The 18,994-nt window shown below is 49.0% G+C and overlaps 1 protein-coding gene across 4 annotated transcripts; it reads left to right on the top strand.

Annotated features, from left to right (window-relative positions):
- The first annotated feature begins 4,398 nt into the window (after window positions 1–4,398).
- On the top strand, window positions 4,399–11,545 carry TAC3 (tachykinin precursor 3). Of its 4 annotated transcripts, none has more exons than XM_059934662.1 (7): window positions 4,632–4,744; window positions 5,314–5,432; window positions 7,851–7,956; window positions 8,149–8,178; window positions 8,672–8,725; window positions 9,128–9,202; window positions 11,285–11,545. In XM_059934662.1, exons 2-6 carry the CDS (start codon window positions 5,319–5,321, stop codon window positions 9,199–9,201), a joined length of 378 nt encoding a protein of 125 aa, XP_059790645.1. In that variant the 5' UTR covers window positions 4,632–4,744; window positions 5,314–5,318; the 3' UTR covers window position 9,202; window positions 11,285–11,545. The 4 variants fall into 4 exon arrangements, with proteins under 4 accessions (XP_059790643.1, XP_059790645.1, XP_059790644.1 ...); XM_059934661.1 differs by having other exon boundaries at window positions 7,848–7,956; XM_059934660.1 differs by lacking the exons at window positions 9,128–9,202; window positions 11,285–11,545 and adding an exon at window positions 4,399–4,444 and having other exon boundaries at window positions 4,653–4,744; window positions 7,848–7,956; window positions 8,672–8,832.
- Window positions 11,546–18,994: the final 7,449 nt, after the last annotated feature.

Genomic DNA, 18,994 nt, shown 5'->3' with positions numbered 1-18,994 from the left:
TGAGGTGAGCTGGGGAATGCAGGGTCCCCAGCTCCATAGCGCCCTCCACCCCAAGCTCAGCACTGGGCTTTGTCACACCTGCCCCCTGGCGCCCCTTTCCTTTCCGTACACCAGAGATGCCAGGCTGCTGCCAACAGTTATCTTACTAATCACTGCCCCACAGCTGGGGCCTGCAGCTGGTGGCACTTGACAGGGGGACACGCCCCCCCCGACCCGGACTCTCCCATCCCTATGACTGACCTCTTCCCTATCGTCTTCATTTATTTTCCATGTGTCATCGTCATTATTTCTTTCTTGGTTTCCAGCTGTCTCACACCATCTCCTTGTCCCCGTTGCTGTGGGCTCTGACTAATGTTAACACGTAAGAGTTTGTATAATGCTTTAAATATCACCCTCCCCCACTTCCTTCATGGCTATTTCCTCATAGATTCTGTCTTGTCTAAGCCTCTCCCACTCTGCTCTCTACCTTTGGGGAACAAGCAGCTCCTGGGTTTGCAGTAAAATGTAGACTGCGCTCTGTGCGAGCATACAAATGGCTGCCTTTTGTTTCTGTCCGGATGGCTCTGCCTCCTTTCGGACCTCTACCTTCCCTGCCTCTTCCCTGTCTCCGCTGAGCTCACTGTGCCTTGAGGCTGGGTCTCCCTCCACCTCAGCTTCCACTGGCAGGCAGCTCACTCCCCAGGTAATCATGCTGGCGGGAGACCTGATTAGCTCATACTCTTGCCTGCAGATTAATCTAGCCCTCAGAGCACAAGCCAGCCCCGTGTTCTGGCACACCCTGCTCTGAGCTGAGATGGGGCCCAGGGAGGCAGCTCTTCCCAGTGGGTGAGGGGTTAGAGCTGTCGTGGGGAGCCGTGTCCAGAGTTGGGGCTCTGGCCACCCTTCCGCCACCCCCAACAGTTCTCCCGTCCTTTACTTCTCAGAACCAGGCCGAGAGGGGGGTGGTGACCAGAGCCTGACCGCCCCCGCTCTCCGCCTCATCTCCTGCTCCCAGGGCCCAAATTGTCGTCACTTTCCCAGTGAAGTGTCTGGTCATTTTCAGAAGCAATTTCAGGAGAATATGCAGCTGCTGCTCCCTATCCTGCTTTTCCTTTCCCAGGGCTGAAGGCACTGTCAGCTCTCCGGGCTGGGAATGGTAGGAGGGGGGAGGGCTAGGGCCACTGCTCTCTTTCCTGTCCTCCCCCCGTCAGTCATGTGGATAGATGCTAGGCTGAGGGAGGTGGGGGAGTCGTCTCTTCTTTACTCTCCCATCTCTCCCTCCCTCCTCCTCTTTCCTGTCTCTGCTTCTCTTCTCTTCTGGAGCTCAGGAGTGTGTGTTTTTGTCCCCTGAAGCCTACAGGGGCTCAGTTTCCCCACCTGTGTTACAGGGCTTGAATTGGCTCCATCATGATGGAAGAAGCTAAAGTTCTGCTGCCCACCCCTGCTCACAGCCAGTCCAGCTCTCTCAAAGTCTAGGCTGTTTGAGCCTCTGAGGGGCACAAGCCATCCTGGAGTCCCCTAACCCCCAAGAGGGGCCATTCGAGCATCTCACAGCACAAACCAGCTCTAGCTCAGCCCTCTTGGCTCAGCCCATTTCTTCCCCAGGCTCTGAGGGACCCTTCTCCTTGTGCTGTGGGTTGTCTCCCGGCTGTGTCCTGGCCACAGGACTCTGCATCCTTCCATTCCTCACTGGTATCTCCACCCAGTGTCACATATGGCCCCGCCCCCTCCCTCAGCAGCCCGCAGCACCCCTCCAGGATGTCGAAGGGGTCCACATGTTGCGCCCAAGCTGTGCATGTGGTGGACATACGCAGGCCAGCTCGTGCACACAGGCACGTGGCCCACCTTGACCCCTGGGAATGGCCAACTAAAGCGTCTCAGCTCAGTGTTTTACTGGGTCACCCCCAACCTGCACCAGCAATAAAGAGGGGGGCTCCAGAGGGAGGATCTGCTAGGGATCCTGCTCTGCTAGGCCAGCGACAGTTAGTGTCTGAGGTGTGGCTCAAATAAAGAGTAAGTGTTCAAAGGAAAAACACCTAGGTTCTCTGTAGCTGCAGCACCTGCTTTACATGCCATTTGCATATGATTTGTGGGCAAAGTGAAGCCCAGCCTGCCCTAGCCCTCCGAAGCCTCCCTCCTTCATCACCTCTCTGACTTAGCATCAGCTCTTTCGTCTTTGCTAATCCCAGAGATCAAGGGGTGATCAATTCTCCCTGCCATTCCCTTGCTCCCCCCATCCTTGGCTCCTGCCATCCTCTGTGAGATGCCTCATCATCAAAGGACATTATTCATGACGGACCTTTGCTGAAGCCTTGCTTCCCTAGTCCCAGGGCTTGGGGGCAGGGATGGATGGGTTGGTGGGGGAGGGAGGCTGATGTAGAGATGGGACCCAGGAGGCTTTTGTTCTTAGCCCTCAGTCTAACACATTCTTCCTACTGCACCCCCAATTTCCTCCAGCCAGCTTGGACCTCCTTTTCCAGATTGGTGAGGGAGGAGAAGAGGAGGAAGTGGGAGATGGCCAAGTCCAATTAGGAATAGCATCTGAGCTTCTCAAAGGCATGAACCAGTCATGCCATTAACATGTAAACAGCCTTCCACTTCTACTCTTTATTCCACTAAAGGCTCCCAACCCTGAGTCCTGGGCCATGGTTGCCCCCACGGAGCCCTGTAATTAGCTGGGTAATGGGAAGCCTTTAATGAGGCCCCATTGGCCTCTTACATAATTAAGGGGGCTTGAGACCTAGCTGCTGCCCTCACTCGGGGATGAACATGGGGCCCCGTGAAGCTGGAATGACTTCTCAGTATGGCCCAAACCCCAGGGTGGGTAAGGTGGGGAGACAAACATTTCAGGACCTTAGCAGTGCTTGAGGCTCTGTGGAGGATCCACATTGTGGGCCGCAATGCAAGAAGCTGGACTCAGGCTTCCTTTTTTGTTTTATAAATAAATTTTTATTGAGCACATATTATATGCCAAGCACTATAGAGCTAGGAATCCAACAGTAAAGTGACGAAAGTCCTTGCCCTTATAATGCTGACATTCTGGTGGGATGTGGGGTAGACAGACTATAAGTAAAATTGCAGTATGTTTGATGTAATGTATGAAGAAAAGAAATGAAGGGATATGGAGAATGGAGTGGTAGTAATTTTAAATAGGGTGATTGGGGAAGGTGCTGGTGAGCAGAAGTCTTTGTAGTAAATATGCAACAGAGCTATGATTCTCTTCCCAATCCCAAGATGTAGAAGAGTACAAGGTCCCAAATCTCCAGGTCTTTTGGAGAGGTGGACCCCCAACTCCCTCTGGGAGACTTAACTGTTTCCTTACTGGTCAAAGTACAGACCAGTGCAGTAAAATGAAGGGGAGGTTTGGAGTGAGAAAAAACCTGAATTTGAGGCTGTTCTCCAATAGCTATATGTCCTAGAGCATGTGACTGAACTTTTTGAGCCTCAGTTCCCTCATCTGAAAATAGGAATATTTCCTACTCACACGGTGGAGGTGATGAAAATCAGTTGGATTGCTCTCTGCCGAAGCGTCTTGCAAATGTTCAAATTCTGCACCCATTATAAACGCTAAGAGTGATGATTGCTCTGGAGCCGGCTTTCACTTTCCCTCCCCTCATCTACAGCAGTATGTTTTTCTCTCCGGGTCTTTTATCTCTGGATCTGGGTCAGATCCTGACTCTGCCTCTCCCCCGGGATTCTCTTACCTTGGGTGGGAAGTGAGCAGAATAAGGCCCCTCGACTGTGGGGCGTGAACCAGAGGCTTGAAAGTTCAGGGGAGAAGATGCCTAAGCTGTAGGGAGACAGATTAGAGTGGGAAAAAATGCAACTGTGAGGAGAAAAAGAAGCAGTTAAGAGATCAGTGCTGGAGCGGGGGTGAGGGTAGGGGAACAACTCAGCCGTGGTGCTCCGTCCCTCCTTTCAGAGATGACAGCAGGAAGGATAGAAGTCAGAACCCTGGAAGGATGCAACTACGTCAGGCTGATGCAGGGGTCAAGAGTGGGGTGGGAGGCCATGGGGAGAGGCGCCGGCACTGGGGAGGTGGAGGGGGGCAGACCCTGGAGTTTTCTGCATTCACTAGTGGGGAGAAGTACTGACCCTACTGGTCTGAGGACCAACGCGATGGGTCACCTCCAGCTGGGAGGAGGACAGAGGGAGAACTGAGGACTGAAGGGTGTGCCAGACTCACCTCTCAATCGTCAGGGACCTGAGCCTGCTCATCCTGGTGGTGGAAGGGCCAGAGCAGCACCTGGCGGAAATTGTTTCGGCCAGGCAGTTGAGGCTGGAAGTTTAAAGGGCAAAGAGCTGGTGGGTGGACAAGGAGCAGAAAGAGCCCAGGGACCACACCTATTGAGTTGGCTCCGGCATGGAAATTTTGTGACAAACCGTACGCAACATCATCCCTTAGCATGCACAGCTCAGGGGCTATTGGACTGTGGGCTGCTGGATAACCCCCGCTCACTGCTGGGTTTGTGCTGTGTGTGTGTGTGGCTGCAGCCTATATCCCTCTTCCCCCCACCAGCCTCCCCCTCCCCTCCAGCCACCCTGGGATTGGTGATTCTCAGCCCCTCCCCCGGCTCCCCCAGACCCTCCCAGAGCCTTTATCTGGGAGCTGGGCCGGAGCTCCTGCCACATTCCCCAAGCCCCTCCACTCCCCATTTCTCTCTTCACGGCAGCACCAGCAGCGTGTGTGGGGAGCAGACAGTGCTCCCGGCCAGCTCCCTGATCCTGCCAGAGCATCTGCCCCAGGCTCAGAGCCGCTCCACAGGTAGGCACAAGCGGCAGAATGTTGGATGGACAGGAGCTGGCAGCAAAGGACAGGGGCAGAGTCAGGAGGGAATAAAGGTGGCAGCCTTTGATCGGGGAGCAGGATACTGGGAAGGTGGGCAGAAGGAATCAATGGGGGTTGATGTAGTAATGTTTGGAGCCTGTGGGTACAGACTGATTCTTCCTATATTAGAAAGTTTTTGCCTAAGTCTTGGGGTACCTAGGGCTGGAAAATAGCATCCAGGATCCCTCCTCAAGCCGACTAAGGAAATAGACCCATGCACGTCCTATAAATCTATTATCTTCCCTGGGAGGCTAGAGTCCCCCACATTATCGCGCCATTGCTCATTGCCAGGTGCATATCCTGGGGAAATATGTGATGGGGGAGCAGGGAAACTGAGCGCCTCCCAGCTCAGAGACTCTCCCAGACTAAGGCTTGGGCGGGAGAGTTGGGGGCTGGGGAAGCAGGGTCAAGCCAGGCTGCTAGTCGTGAATGTCTCCCATGTCTGCACCTGTGTTGTGTCCTCCTCCTCCTTGCCTTCCCCCTGTCCTGTCTCTCTGCACTCCTAGGCATCATGAGGAGTGTCCCGCTGTTTGCAGTTATCCTGGCCCTCAGCTTGGCTCGGAGTTTTGGGGCGGTCTGTGAGGAGTCACAGGAACAGGGGGTGCCTGGTGAGAGCCACAGCAAGGTAAGGCACCCCTTCTGGCTCACCCAGCCTGGCAGAGTACGGGGCAGCATCATAGGCTGCACTCTGCCTGTCCCACCATGGTAGGGAGGAAGGTGGGACGGGCGTGTTGGGAGTTACCCGTCAGAGGGTTTGACAGCTCGGCCTCTCCAGTGACCTCATGTTCTCCCAGTATGTCTGTCCGTGTCTCTGTCCCTCTGCGTGTCTTTGACACCTTGTACATAAAATGTGCGGCACTAATATGTTGTTTGGTTGGTTGATTGTCTGGTGACCTGGTGATTGGATGGTACTGCGAGGGTAGGATAGGGTGGTCTCAGGTTCCCTATCGTCCAGCTCAGGTTCTGTCCCTTTGCAGGGGGGCAGATCCTCCCCACTTCCTGGATGGTATGAAACACAGTCAGAACTTCTCTCCCCAATAGTCGTTTGTGTGCTCTTTTACCTATCAGCTATATGTATTATTTTATTTTAAAACTCAAATAAATGCCCTTATCCCCTGCTCATCCACCCCCAATAACCTCAGGTGCTCCTAACATCCCAACCCTTTCTTCCCTCCTCTCCCATGTCCCTTTCTAGCCTCTGCTTAGTCAGGATAGGAAAAAACCCCACAAAACAGGTTGGGCCCCAATTTCCAAAGTTCATCTAAGAAAAAGAGTAGGAGTTGTCAGGGTAGGGGTACTGGGGGAGAGCAGGGAGGAAGTCTTCTCAAGGTTTTGAAAAGACAGCAGTTACATTGGTACGAATGCTTTTAAGATGATTACAGGTGGAACTTACTACAAATTCAGTGTGTGAAGTCTAACTGCCTCTGCAGCTCAGATCTGTTTAGCATCTCATTACAGGAGGTGCGCAGAGTATTTGAACAATTTGGGGAAGTGGCTGCGTGGGAAGTTGTGGGCTCGGCAAAGAGAGAGATCACCAGCCTTCATCCAGCTGGTGAGGTGTCCCAAGGCATGATAGGTTGGCATCCTTGCAGTAGTTGCACCAGCTCCAAAAGACCAGAACCAGTTCAAAAAACACACAGCGAGTGCCAGATATGGGCTGGACACTGTGGAGCCCAAAGTTCCAGCTGGAGACACTCAGAATATCTGGGTCTATTCCTCTGAGACAAACTTGCTTTGAGACCTTGCCCCTCTTGGTCAATAAAATAGAGATTGCCATCCTGCCCCTTCTTCCTGCAGGTCCGAGAGGATGAGGGAAATTGGGACGGAACGGGAGTAGGATGTATGTGTGCCTGGGCAGCCAGGTTGGCACGTGTGTGGGTGCATCCTGGGTAAATGCCCATCTGCGTGTGCTCAGCCGCCCAAGGACCCCTAGGCTCTGGAGAGAGAGGCACCGCTGAGATTCAAGGTGAAAATCTCCAAACATGATCAATTGTCATTATCTCTCTGCAGCCGCAATAAACTGGGTGTGTGATGTGTGCCCACCAACCATCCTGCTGTGCCCAAGTTGCTAAAAAAGAAACCACCAAGATGAGAAAGAACCCCTGTTTGGCAGCAGGTCTAGAATGGGGTTTATCTGTGGAGGGGAAGAAGAGGCTTCATTCTGAGCATGCTGCCTTCGTGAAATTCTAAATCCAGGGGAGAGAGGGGAGAGGGAGAGAAAACCAGAGGTAGAAACCTAATGGAGAAGAAAAGAGAGGGCGAGGTGGTGGGAAACGCAGAGAGAGGAACATCCACGGACACAGTGCAGAGTGGGGGCAATTTCAGGATTGCTGGTGGCCCTGGCTGCCTACCCCCACCTGTCCCCAGGACCGAGTCCTGTCTGTGACTCAATCATGGAGCACAGACCAGAAGACACTAGCTCTGTCTGATGAGACTTTCTTGGGAGTGCGGGAATTCCTGGCTCATTCACTTAGTGGGGCAACCACATCGTTGGTCAAACCGGTTCCGGGTGTGCCAGGGAGAAAAGAACCAATGGCCCTTCTCACTGAGAGGTGGCAGGAGCTGGGAGGGGGCCCCAAGGGTCAGTTCCCTTTGAGCTTGGGATATAGCATGACCAACTGTCCCAGCTTCCCTGGGACTGTCCCAGCTTGAACACTGAAAGCCCCACATACCTGGGCAAACCGGGACAGTTGGTCGGCCTACAGGGATGCCCGATGTGTTCCCTTTACATCTACTTCCCAAACCTTGCTGTGCCTATGAATCACCTGGGGGCTGGTTAAGATGCAGATTCTGTCTCAGTAGGTCTGGCGTAGGACCAAGATTATGTATTTTTAACAAGCTCCCAGCGGCGATGCTGCTGGTCCACGGACCACACTTTGAGAGCCTACTTCTCTTCTAGTGTAAACCAGAGGAAATCCTGAAAGAAATAGGACGTTAAGTTCAGCTGTGATGAGCTCAAGAAGAGGCCATTTCTTGTGGGGAAAGAGTGAGTGGATTGGGTGTGAGCCTCCTCCTCAGCCCTCTTTGTTTCTCTCCCCAGAAGGACTCGAATCTCTACCAGCTGCCCCCCTCGTTGCTCCGGAGACTCTATGACAGCCGCTCAGTCTCCCTGGATGGATTGCTCAAAATGCTGAGCAAGGCTAGCGTGGGTAGGAAGCAGCCCCGGGCAGAGGGGCGTGTGGGGCAGGATTCTGAAGATTAAATAGGCCTGGGAGACCCCTTCGAGTGGGAAGGAGACTGGAGATGGCTTAGTGAATTATTGAGGGCTGTGATCTGAACCCCCTCTAATCATCACTTTGCAGATTCCTTTCCCCAGTTACATGCCTGTTCTTGCTTCACAGGTCCTAAGGAGTCGTCACTTCCCCAGAAACGTGAGTAGCCTCTTCTCCCTCCCGATCTCTGCTGACCACTTGCCTAGAGCTCCATGGGCACAGGGCCCAGTGACTATTTCGGCTGGCCCCGGCTCAGCTGGCGCAAACAACATGCCAGCTGCAACTGCTCAGCCAGCCTTTCCTGAATGTGAGAGGCCGCTGAGAGCCAGAGGAAGCAGGTGTGCGGGGCACGGTGGAGTCTCCCTCCACTGGTAGGTTAGTGGGAACCAAGAGGATCTCTTGGTGGCTGTGAAGATTCTAAGCCAGGCACCTGCTGGGTGGGAGAATTTTAGAGAGTTCCCGAAATGTGGGGGAGGGAGAGGTAGACAGAGAGGGTGGGCTTAGGGGACAGCCTGCTAACTGCGGGGAGTAAGCTGTGGTGAGACACTGAAACAGAGACCAGAAACCCAACCTCAGAAGTCTTGACACATGTCTGGGGAAATGTATCAGCCCCTCACTATCACTGCTGAAAATGTTGGCCCTGTTTCTGCAGGTGACATGCATGACTTCTTTGTGGGTCTCATGGGCAAGAGGAACATCCAGCCAGGTAGGAACATGTGGAGGTCGGTGGAAGGGCTAGGGTGCTGGCAAAGATGTAGCAGAAGTCAGCTGCTTCATATTTGTCACCAGAGGGAAAGACAGGACTTTTCTTAGCTACAGTGAGGGTTCCTCCGCCCCTTCTACCCAATCGGCTTGGATCCACAGTCCAGCCCTCCCCAGGAGCACAGGACGGAGACCTTTATAAGATAGTCCTGCTGCAGCTGGGAGGGGGTCAGGCAAGCTCTGCTTCTCCCCCGCCCCCCGCCCCCATCTCCCAAACAGAGCATCCCTCTACTTCCCAACTCTGTCTTCCAAAGTTGTCCTGCATAGCCAGCCCTTTGCTATTGGGTCAGGGTGAAGGTCATATGCAGAAAAATCCCTCCTAACTACACTGTTTACTTCACCCCAGACACTCCTATTGATATGAACCAAGAGAACGTCCCCAGCTTTGACACCTTCAAGTATCCCTCGAACGTGGAATGAGGTAAGGACTTAGGGAGAGGAGAGGGGACTGTGTATGTGTATGTGGGGGGGGGGGTAGGTTGCCAGAGGAGCATTGGAGCATTTCCTCTGATGCTATGTGTATTAATGCTCATAATTAATGGCCTAAATACACTACCAGTGCCTGACACTTAGAAGTGTGTGCTTGCCTGTGATCACACACACACACAGACACACACACACCCTGTTTCTCATCTCTTTCCAGTCTCATGGACCCCCGCTTACGACTGAGTGGTAGGAAATGGCAAGGGAGGGGTTTCCCCTGGGGTTTCTTTGATGAGCAACTTCTCTTGTTTGGACTCCATTCTTGTGATTTGTGCAAAAGGTGGAGAGATCATCATCTGATAATTACAGGTACCACATCTATTCACAGGTGAAGCATTTTGCTTCCCAGGCAGGCTGAAACCATTCAGACCATTCAGAATCTCGGGTTACCGGGTCCACGATATAGTTATTTGCAAGGGTGATTTAGGAAGAAATGCAACAAACTCTGAAATCTAATGGGGAGTAGCTGGAAACTATATCTTAATCGCTCTGGGCAGTGGAATGAATATGAGCATGGCCTGAGTTTGAATCCTGGATCTGCCACTCACTAGCTGTGTCCCTTGGCCAGGTTACAAAACCCTTCTGTGCCTCAATTTCCTCATCTGAACAACAGGGGTCATAGTATTATCTTGCAGGGCTGTGGTTTTGAGTCTAGGTAAAGTGTTCAGAACAGTGCCTGGCACACAGTGCTGTGTGTTGGCTTTACTGTGATTGTTGCAGTCTGGGAGGTGTGGGGAAGGTCCCAGTGTTGCCCCTGGCGGGCTCTGGTCTGTCTGCCTGGAGCTGTCTGGGCTGGACCCTGGGCCCGAGTGGGCTGACAGCTCTTCCACTTGGTATGCAAGTGTGAGTCCCCCAGGGAAGTGTCTTGTCAAAACACGGAACCGTCCGCCTCGACACCATCTTCCCACACACAGCAATAGCAGCTCACTGATGGCTTTCTTTGCACTGGCTTCCACTGAAGGTGTCAGGGGAGGAAAGGAGAGGGATCAGGAAGGCTCAGTCTTCACAGAGACTCCTGCCCCTCTCTCTGTGGCCCTGTTACCCACACTCATTGGTCTCAAGGGAGCCCCAAGGACCAGGAGCAGGCTCTCAATGAAACTGCCTGTGTGTGACTCCCCGGGCCCAGAGACTGGGTCTGGCCCCCCATTCAGTGTAGGGCAAGAGGGTACAAAAAGCCGTAATAACCATAACTCACTGATTACATGGTACTTACTGTGTCATTTTGCTCTCATTAGATTGTTATTTCAGTCCTGCCGACGGCCAGATAATTATACGGGCAGCTATATCTGGATGACATACACTCCCCAACGTTATGCATCGGCCATAAAGATAATTACAGTGCAATTTTGCCATAGTATTTTATACAAATGGCAGAAAGAAGTGCATTGTGGAAATCTACTTTTAATGCTTTCTGGTGAACCTAGGCTCTTTCAGAGGGACCAGGACCATAATTGCAGCCCTCATAATCTCACCACTGATGGTGCATTCTCAACCTGTTAGGTGCCGGGAAGAATAGACACTAGGTCCCTGGGGGCTGGCATTTAAAGGAGGTTAGATGAGATGGATCAACACAGATCATTGTGCCATCTTATTCATGTGAAACTGCTGAAAAAGGAAGTGATCCCTGGGCCTGTCCTTCCTCTAGGAGGTTTCTGGAAAGAGGAGGAGGGACTGGGTGAGGCCAGGGGAGCATTAGTGCCAGGGTGCATTGGACAGGGCTGTGTGTATGCCTGGCTCATAGGGATGCCAGGATGCTATGAACTTTGCCAGTACTTCTTTCTGCATGGGCCCCTCAGACCATAGAGTGATAAACATGGCAGCTGGGAAGACGCATGCACCTGTGGCTAGGAGAGTTCAGTCCTCTAGTTCAAAGTCTACAGGGATAGCTGAGGGTTAAGACTTCCATTCTCTCTACTTCTCCCTTACAGATGCCCCTCCCTTTCTCTCCTGCCTCCCCAGTGGGTGTTTGGTGGGAGTTTTACAGGACAGAGATGTGATTTCTTCTTTATTTGGTCCTCAGCACTCCACTTCTGGACTCCTGGGCTGCATCGTGAAGACACCTGTCACCCTCTCCCAATCCCCAGGTGCACGCACTCCTATTTCCCTTCCTCTCCCACATCCTTGTAACACTCTTGTGCTTTGACCCCTTCTCCAACCCTCTACCCCACCCGCTGTAGAAACTGCCTAGTGAGCCTCCCCAGTCCCTGCAGGCATTGACTATAGATTGCCCTGGAGTTTCTGTAGCATCCTAAAAATATGATGTCTCTCTCCACACCTCAACAATAAAGGATTTTTACATATTATGACCTAGAGTGATGTATCTGGTTGGTGGGTTGGTGGGTGGGTTTTCCTCTTTCTCGACTCTTGCAGCTACATCACACACACATACACAAATATATATATATGATACACACACAATATATCATATATAAATGGAAGTATATTTTGTACACATATCAGTTTCCCCAACAGTGTCTTACTCCTTGCTTCATACAATTAGTATCAGAAGATTTATTTAGTGATTAAAAGAAGAAATGAATTTGGAAGATGGTTTCTAGCACTCAAAGACTTTCGCAGACCAGATTTAGATAAAGAAATACAGATATTCTGAATGGCTTGTCTGTATTTCCAGGATGGGCCTGGGAGACATCAGTCCCTGAATCCTACTCGAAGAAGAGAAGTGGGGATCAAGGCTGTGCGAAGATCCAGCCCCAGAGGAGGGTGCATCCAAGCACTGTACTATTTTTCTGTCGCCGAATATTGAACTTGGGTCCTGCAACAGGTCGTGGGGATAAGATGGTGATCCATAAACAGAGTTTACAGTGTAGCAGGGCTTTAGACAAGCAAACAGCACTTGATCTTGCTAGGGTGGGGCATAGACAGGGAAGTTACTATAGGGGCCGAGAAAGAGGAGAGCAGATCTTTTTAGTGTTAACTGGCCACCTTAGTGGCCAGTTATAAAGGAAAAACATTTATTTCCTACTCTTCTGTAATGCATCTCTTACCAGCCCCTGTAATGCTGGTCTAGTAGTCTGCAGTGTACATAAGGCACTTAAACGAGGTGTGTGTGGGTGACTTTTATTACTCTGATGTGCTAACTATCACAGCCCACTGATCCCAAGGGGAGTTCTGTACCCTAATGGAATAGCCTGGGAAGTCCTCAGGCTCCATGTCTTAGCCCGGTGCAGGGGACTTGGCCAGGACCCTGAACCACCCTGATACAAAGTCGACACTCAGTTCTCCCAAGGCTGTGTAAAGACAGGGCCATGGAGCCAGAGACAACTTCCTGCAGGTCCTTCACCCCAGTGAAAGTTCTCTCTTCCCAGAACCTGACTGGGGCAACTTTGGACCCACAGCTCTATGGTGCGGGCACTCACCTCAGTATCTCTGGTGTCAGGTTTATTGCTAGAGGTCAAAGAACACCCTCACCCCAAATCCTCAAGCCTTTTTCCAACGCGTTATCTTGTTGGCTTTTCAAAATGATCTACCTAGACGGTTTAAAAGTGGGGTAATTTTGCAGAGTCTGGGGAATTTATTTGGGTCATGAAAGCTTCACGAGGTGGTTCTGTTCTTGCCAAGTAAGAGCATAAGTGTTGAAAGGTTGCTCTCTGGTGGGACTAATGAAAATTGCAGTACTGGGCATTCCAGGCAAAATGAAGACAAACTTTAAATCGGATTTCTGTTTTTGTGCTTGGAGAATGTGTGAAGGAATCCTGGCCTTCCTCTTCCTGTTGTAAAGAGGTTGATGCCTAAGGGGACCTGGTCAAAAAGACCTTGGGCTGAATTCCTGGCCCTTCTCCATTTAGCTTTGTGTATATGTGTTATTGTTATTACATGATGATTTACTTCAAAGACTTCGATATTAATGGTTCTAGACCCAATTCAGTGTGTGTGGAGGGGGAGATTTCCCACACCAACAAGCAGTGCTCCAATATTATCTACCTGGAGATAGTATCAGATTCCACAGGTTGAGGGCTCAGTCCTACAAGGCGTCCCCCACCCCGACCCCTTCAGATGCCAATCTTAAGCCCAGGTTGCTAACTCTCTACAGATTGGAGGTTCCCACAACCCTCTCCTTGAGTTCCATTAATTTGCTAGTGCGGTTCACAGAACTCAGGAAACCCGTTTACTCACTAGATCACCAGTTTATTATAAAAGGATATAACTTAGGAACACCAGATGGAAGAGATGCATAAGGCAAGGCATGGGGAAAGGGTTGTGGAGCTTCCATGCTCTCTCTGAGCATGCCACCCTCCTCTCCTTGAATCTCTACATTTTCACCAACCTGGAAGCTCTCCAAACCCAGTTCTTTTCGGATTTTATGGAAGCTTTATTACATAGGTATGATGGATTAAACCATTGACCAACAGTAATTGATTCAACCTCCAGGCCCTCTTCCCTCCCTGGAGGTCAGGGGCTTAGGACTGAAAGCTCCAACCTTTTAATCATAAAGTTGGTTCTCCTGATGACCAGTCCCCATCTTTAGGTGCAGTCCCAAAGTCACTCGGTAGCATAACAAAAGACATCGTTATGGCTCTCATCACTTAGGAAATTCCAAGTGTTTTAGGAGTTCTGTGCTAGAAATGGGGGTAATGACCAAATATTTTTTTTTTATTATAAATCACAATATCACAAGTATAAACAGTATAAACTTTAATCTATACCTTTAGGGGGTTTGTTAACAACTCAACGGGAAACATAGGCATGGTCCCTGAAAACCCTTTTGAGTTCTCTGTCTCTCTCATTGTTTCCAAGGGCCATGAGTAAGTTCCTCTCAGTTCTGAGCTCCACTCTCTGTGTCAAGCTCCTTATCTAATTGACTTTCCAATCTGGGGCAGGTCAGCTTGAGCTACCAGATGATTCCATCCAGAACCCAATTCCCTAGCCCTTGGTTCAGACCACAATTCCCCCACTTGAGCAGAAACCCCCGCTGTTGGCTTGTACCCAGATTCCACACAGGGAACTGCTGGTGGTTTGGTCTGCAGTTTCATATTTGTTTGGAATCCTTCCCCAGATTCCATGTTGGGAACTGCTGGTGGCAGCTGCAGCTCCTCATTTGTTTGGAATCAGTCTGCAATCCCCATTGTTTGGGGTCTGCTGGTTCAATCTTTTTCCAGTCCCCAGTTCCATGGGAATTGTTGGTGGTGCACACAGGGACTTTTCTTGGCCAAGCTGCAGTAACATCTCTTGGTTACTGCTGGTGTGTTAAGATGCACATGTTTGTTTGTCTCGCTTAGTGTAGATAAAGGCTATTGTTAATGGGAATCTTGGAAGCCATAAAGTTACAAAAATTGATGAGCACTTAAAAGCTGTTAGAAAAAAACAAAACAAAACAACAAAACAATCTGTTAGAGTGCTCACCTAACCGAAAGACTCCCATCCCATGTTAGGATAATTTGGTCATAGAATGGGTTAGATTGATGCCAACCTCAATAAAATTTCCATGCAATGAGGTACACTTGTAAAACACCACACAGTCTCCAACCCAGTAGCACATCCCTCTTAGGTATTAGTTTGGCTCCAAGAGACCCAAAATCTTAGCTAAAAATATAACAGGATCCTTAAGCTCCAAAGAGTCAAGCATGCCACCTTCTGGCATACTTGCCTATTTTATGTCTAAGAACGATGGTTCCAGAAGCTATAAATATCTACAAAAATGGCAAAATCTTACTGAAAACACAAAAGGTATCTAGAACAACACCTAGGCCTCCCCTATTACATCCTCCTAGGTGTCCATCATCAAAATGCTGCCCCAGGGATTGATGTTCAGTTGTAATCAATGGGAACACTGGAAAAGAGATTGTTCTTAAAGGCCTTATGCAAATTCTTCAACATCAGCTGCAAAAGTACTTCATTTTCAAGAAGATTCATGGAAAGGACTTTGGTAAGTACAGGTTTATGACAACTTTAAGAGCATATAACTGAACAAGGTAAGAATTTCCAGAACTAATGGAAAAACTGGATTCAAGCAGAACAAGTATTACTTACATGGGACTGAATAACTGAGGAGGAGAATTTAAAATTTTACGACTTTTTTGTTTGCAACATTTCTGGTCCCTTAATGTTTTGTTTTTCTAAATTTAAGAAAACCTTTTTTTTCTTAAGCTATGATTTACAGCAATTTGGTAACATATACCTTTGTAAACAAAGATGAAACATGTACTTTTTCTCCCTACCTGATCCTGTCAGAATTCAGAAACTCTTGAGTATTCTTCTCATGGCAATATGATTAGTTATTTGCATAAGTCCAATAAAAATCTGCTCTCCTTATAACAGGATGCAATTGGAAACGCTGGCTACATTATCAAGGCTTTGACTGAAATGTCATATTTAAGAGAGATGTGCATAGACTCAGATATGACCAGGTAGCTTTAAGGAACTAAGGTTGACTTTATAAAGCCAGTAAAGCCCCTTGGAAAAATTAGCTTGGTACTCTACTTACAGAGTTCCTGGCAGCCTTACCATGTAAGTAAGGAAGGTCATTTCCTGGCAGGTCCAGGAACCCCAGGATATTTTCAGGACCTTGAGAAGAGGAGAATTCACCCAAACTATAGGTTTTTCAGGTAAAATCTGATGGCAATCCTTGGCTTGGCTTCCTGGCTTCAGAGGCTTTTAAGAGTTCAATCTGAAACTCCTACTAAAGCAGTCTTAAAAAGGGCTTATATGGTCAATCACTACTCTTGTTGCACTTATGTAACTAATCAGGCCAAGTTAAATTCAAACAAATTGTTGTGTTATCTTTGGGGGAAAATGGGGTGATTGTAGAGAGAAAAATTATGTTTGCACCTTTGTAAATATTAGATTCTAATTCTGTTAATTATCTTTGAGGTTTTGTAATATACCTGAAAACTAAACTAGATCCTGAATTCTTCTAGTTTCCTCAAATATCTGGCTACAACTCTCCAAACAAATGTTTCCAATTTTCTCCGACCCTTCTAATTTGGAATCACTAATAATCTAATAATCACTAATAATCACTAATAGAATGCCCTTGAAACTCCTTGGAAGGGACTATACCAGGTCTTACCCAGATGGCAGCCAAACTTAAGGAACTTGAACGTTGGGTCCACAGCTCCTAATTAAAAAGGGCTCCTTCTGATTTTAGGAACTGCACACCAGCTGGAGACCTCAAAATCAAATTGACAAAGAAGACGGGTAGCTGACGTTGATGTAAACTTCTTCCACCCAAGACATCAGATCAAGACTTCCTACTTTAACTAAGCTTGAAACCCTTACTTCTTTTCTTTCTTTCCTTTACTCTGCCATTGGTCTGGAAAGATAACACCGTTATCCATATGTCCCAGGCTATTGCTAAGGGGGGTAACATTTCAGACTGCTGGTTTTGTCATAAAAACTCTGATCTGGGGCTTCCCTGGTGGCGCAGTGGTTGAGAATCTGCGTGCCAATGCAGGGGACACGGGTTCGAGCCCTGGTCTGGGAAGATCCCACATGCCGCGGAGCTACTAGGCCCGTGAGCCACAATTGCTGAGCCTGCGCGTCTGGAGCCTGTGCTCCGCAACAGGAGAGGCCGCGATAGTGAGAGGCCCGCGCACCGCGGTGAAGAGTGGCCCCCACTTGCCGCAACTAGAGAAAGCCCTCGCACAGAAACGAAGACCCAACACAGCCATAAATAAATAAATAAATAAATAAATAAAATAAAATTAAAAAAAAATAGTGCCACCTTAGCAGAATTGGTTTGTGCCCTGACAGAATTTATCTTTGTCTGTGGTGGTTGTCATTCTCCTTGGGCCTAGGAATGCCTGGATGGCTAGTGCATAACTGGGCAATGCCTTTTAGGTTATCTATCTGTGCCCCTAACTGTTCACAGACAAACTGAGACACCTCATTGGGTCAACTTCCCTGAATTTCATCATCAAATTAGAAAGGACCTACCAGGAGGCTTTCATGATTCAGGATTTGCTTCCTTTGGCAGGTCCCTCTACTCCTGGTTAGGAGTGAGTACAGATGAGGCTATGATCAGAAATCTCTCCTTAACTCTTAAAGATTTTGCTGAATGTGCTGCTAAACTAATACCTGCCCAACAAAAATCCTTAGACTCTTCAGCCAAAGTTGTTCTTGATTTTCTTTTAGCTGAAAAAGGAGGTATCTGTGCTATGGCCACCACCACCCACTGTACCTAAATTAACACTTCTGGGGAAGTTGAAACTCAGCTGCATAAGATTACTGAACAAGCCACTTGGCTTAAAAAGGTGACTCCTCTAATGGGGTCTTTCTTTGACTTGTTTGATTTTGATTGCTTTGGGTCTTGGGCACCATGGCTCTGAAGTGCACTCTAGACATTGGGAATTGTCCTGCTTATAATCGTTATAGTAGTCTCTTTGTGCCCTGTATTCTCTCTTTCTTTTCTTTAAAAATAAATTTATTTATTTATTTATTTATTTTTGGCTGTGTTGGGTGTTCGTTGCTGCACGCAGGCTTTCTCTAGTTGCGGTGAGCGGGGACTGCTCTTCCTTGCTGTGCGTGGGTTTCTCATTGCAGTGGCTTCTCTAGAGCACGGGCTCTAGGCATGCAGGCTTCAGTAGTTGTGGCACGCAGGCTCAGTAGTTGTGGCTCACGGGCTCTAGAGCACAGGCTCAGTAGTTGTGGCGCTCAGGCTTAGTTGATCTGCAGCATGTGGGATCTTCCCGGACCAGGACTCGAACTCGTGTCCCTTGCATTGGCAGGCGGATTCTTAACCACTGCGCCACCAGGGAAGCCCCCTGTATTCTCTTAAAAGCTTTAAATGCATGTTGTCAGTTGCTAACCACCAAGCAAATGATCTCCCTAAGACTGGAATACCAAAAAGGGAATAAAAAATATGACCAACTAAAAAACTGCGAGCCTGAAGCCGTGACCTGTGAATACCACAGAGATTCAACCAAAAAACCTTCATGACCTGTGAACGTCACAGTAAAAGCTGTGATGAGAACTTCAGACTGATAGCTGGTAATGGTGCCAATGCCTTAAATTTTGATCACATCTCTCAGTTAAACTCAGGTAGTTTCAGTTTGATAACAATTCTTGGGCAGGAGCATCTGGGGAGAAGATTTGGAGGGTAACTGCTGCACTAAAGGAGAAGGGTGGGTGGAAGCAGAGACACTGAACTCTAGAAAGAGTTGAGGAAGTAGGGGAGGAAAAATAATTCTCCCCCACCCTTTGAGGTTCTTGGCTGAGTAAATAATAAAAGATTAAGAGGAAAAAAGAAACAGAAGTTTAACAACATGTATACTTCCTGTATACATGGGAGATACCCAGGAAAACTAAGAGTTTCTAGACATTTAGTAACCCTTCTCTTCCTGGTATAGAGAGGTACCTTACAAATGGACATTTCCCTTATAAATGTAAATATCTTTTACAAAAGCATAACTTCTACTCACTTTTCAGAGCTTCTCCCCTGTCTGCTGCTTCTTAAAAATAATCCTTATGCCAAAGAGGCATATTTTGAGGTGTCAAGTTCTGTTCCCCTCCAGGGAGGACAAGCTGCCGGGAACAGGCCTGCGCTGCCAAGGTGCGGTGGGATCCTGTGAATTCCTTCATTTGCCCACCTAGCTGGAAGGAGGGTCCACAACTTCCAGAGGGTGCTCCACCAGGGACCCACAAGTACTTGTTCATTCATTCAAACAGGCTTTGTTAAGCACCTATCATATGAACCAGAAGCGTGTGGTAAGCGCAGGGACGCGGTAGTGTGCAGAACCACGGCGCCCTGCCTTCAGGAAGGTCACTGCCTGGT

The sequence above is a fragment of the Balaenoptera ricei genome, chromosome 10 (genome assembly GCF_028023285.1).
Source record: "Balaenoptera ricei isolate mBalRic1 chromosome 10, mBalRic1.hap2, whole genome shotgun sequence".
Classification (NCBI taxonomy): Eukaryota; Metazoa; Chordata; class Mammalia; order Artiodactyla; family Balaenopteridae; genus Balaenoptera; species Balaenoptera ricei.
The sequence above is the reverse complement of the archived record's forward strand: the minus strand, read 5'-3'. Positions and strand labels throughout refer to the sequence as shown.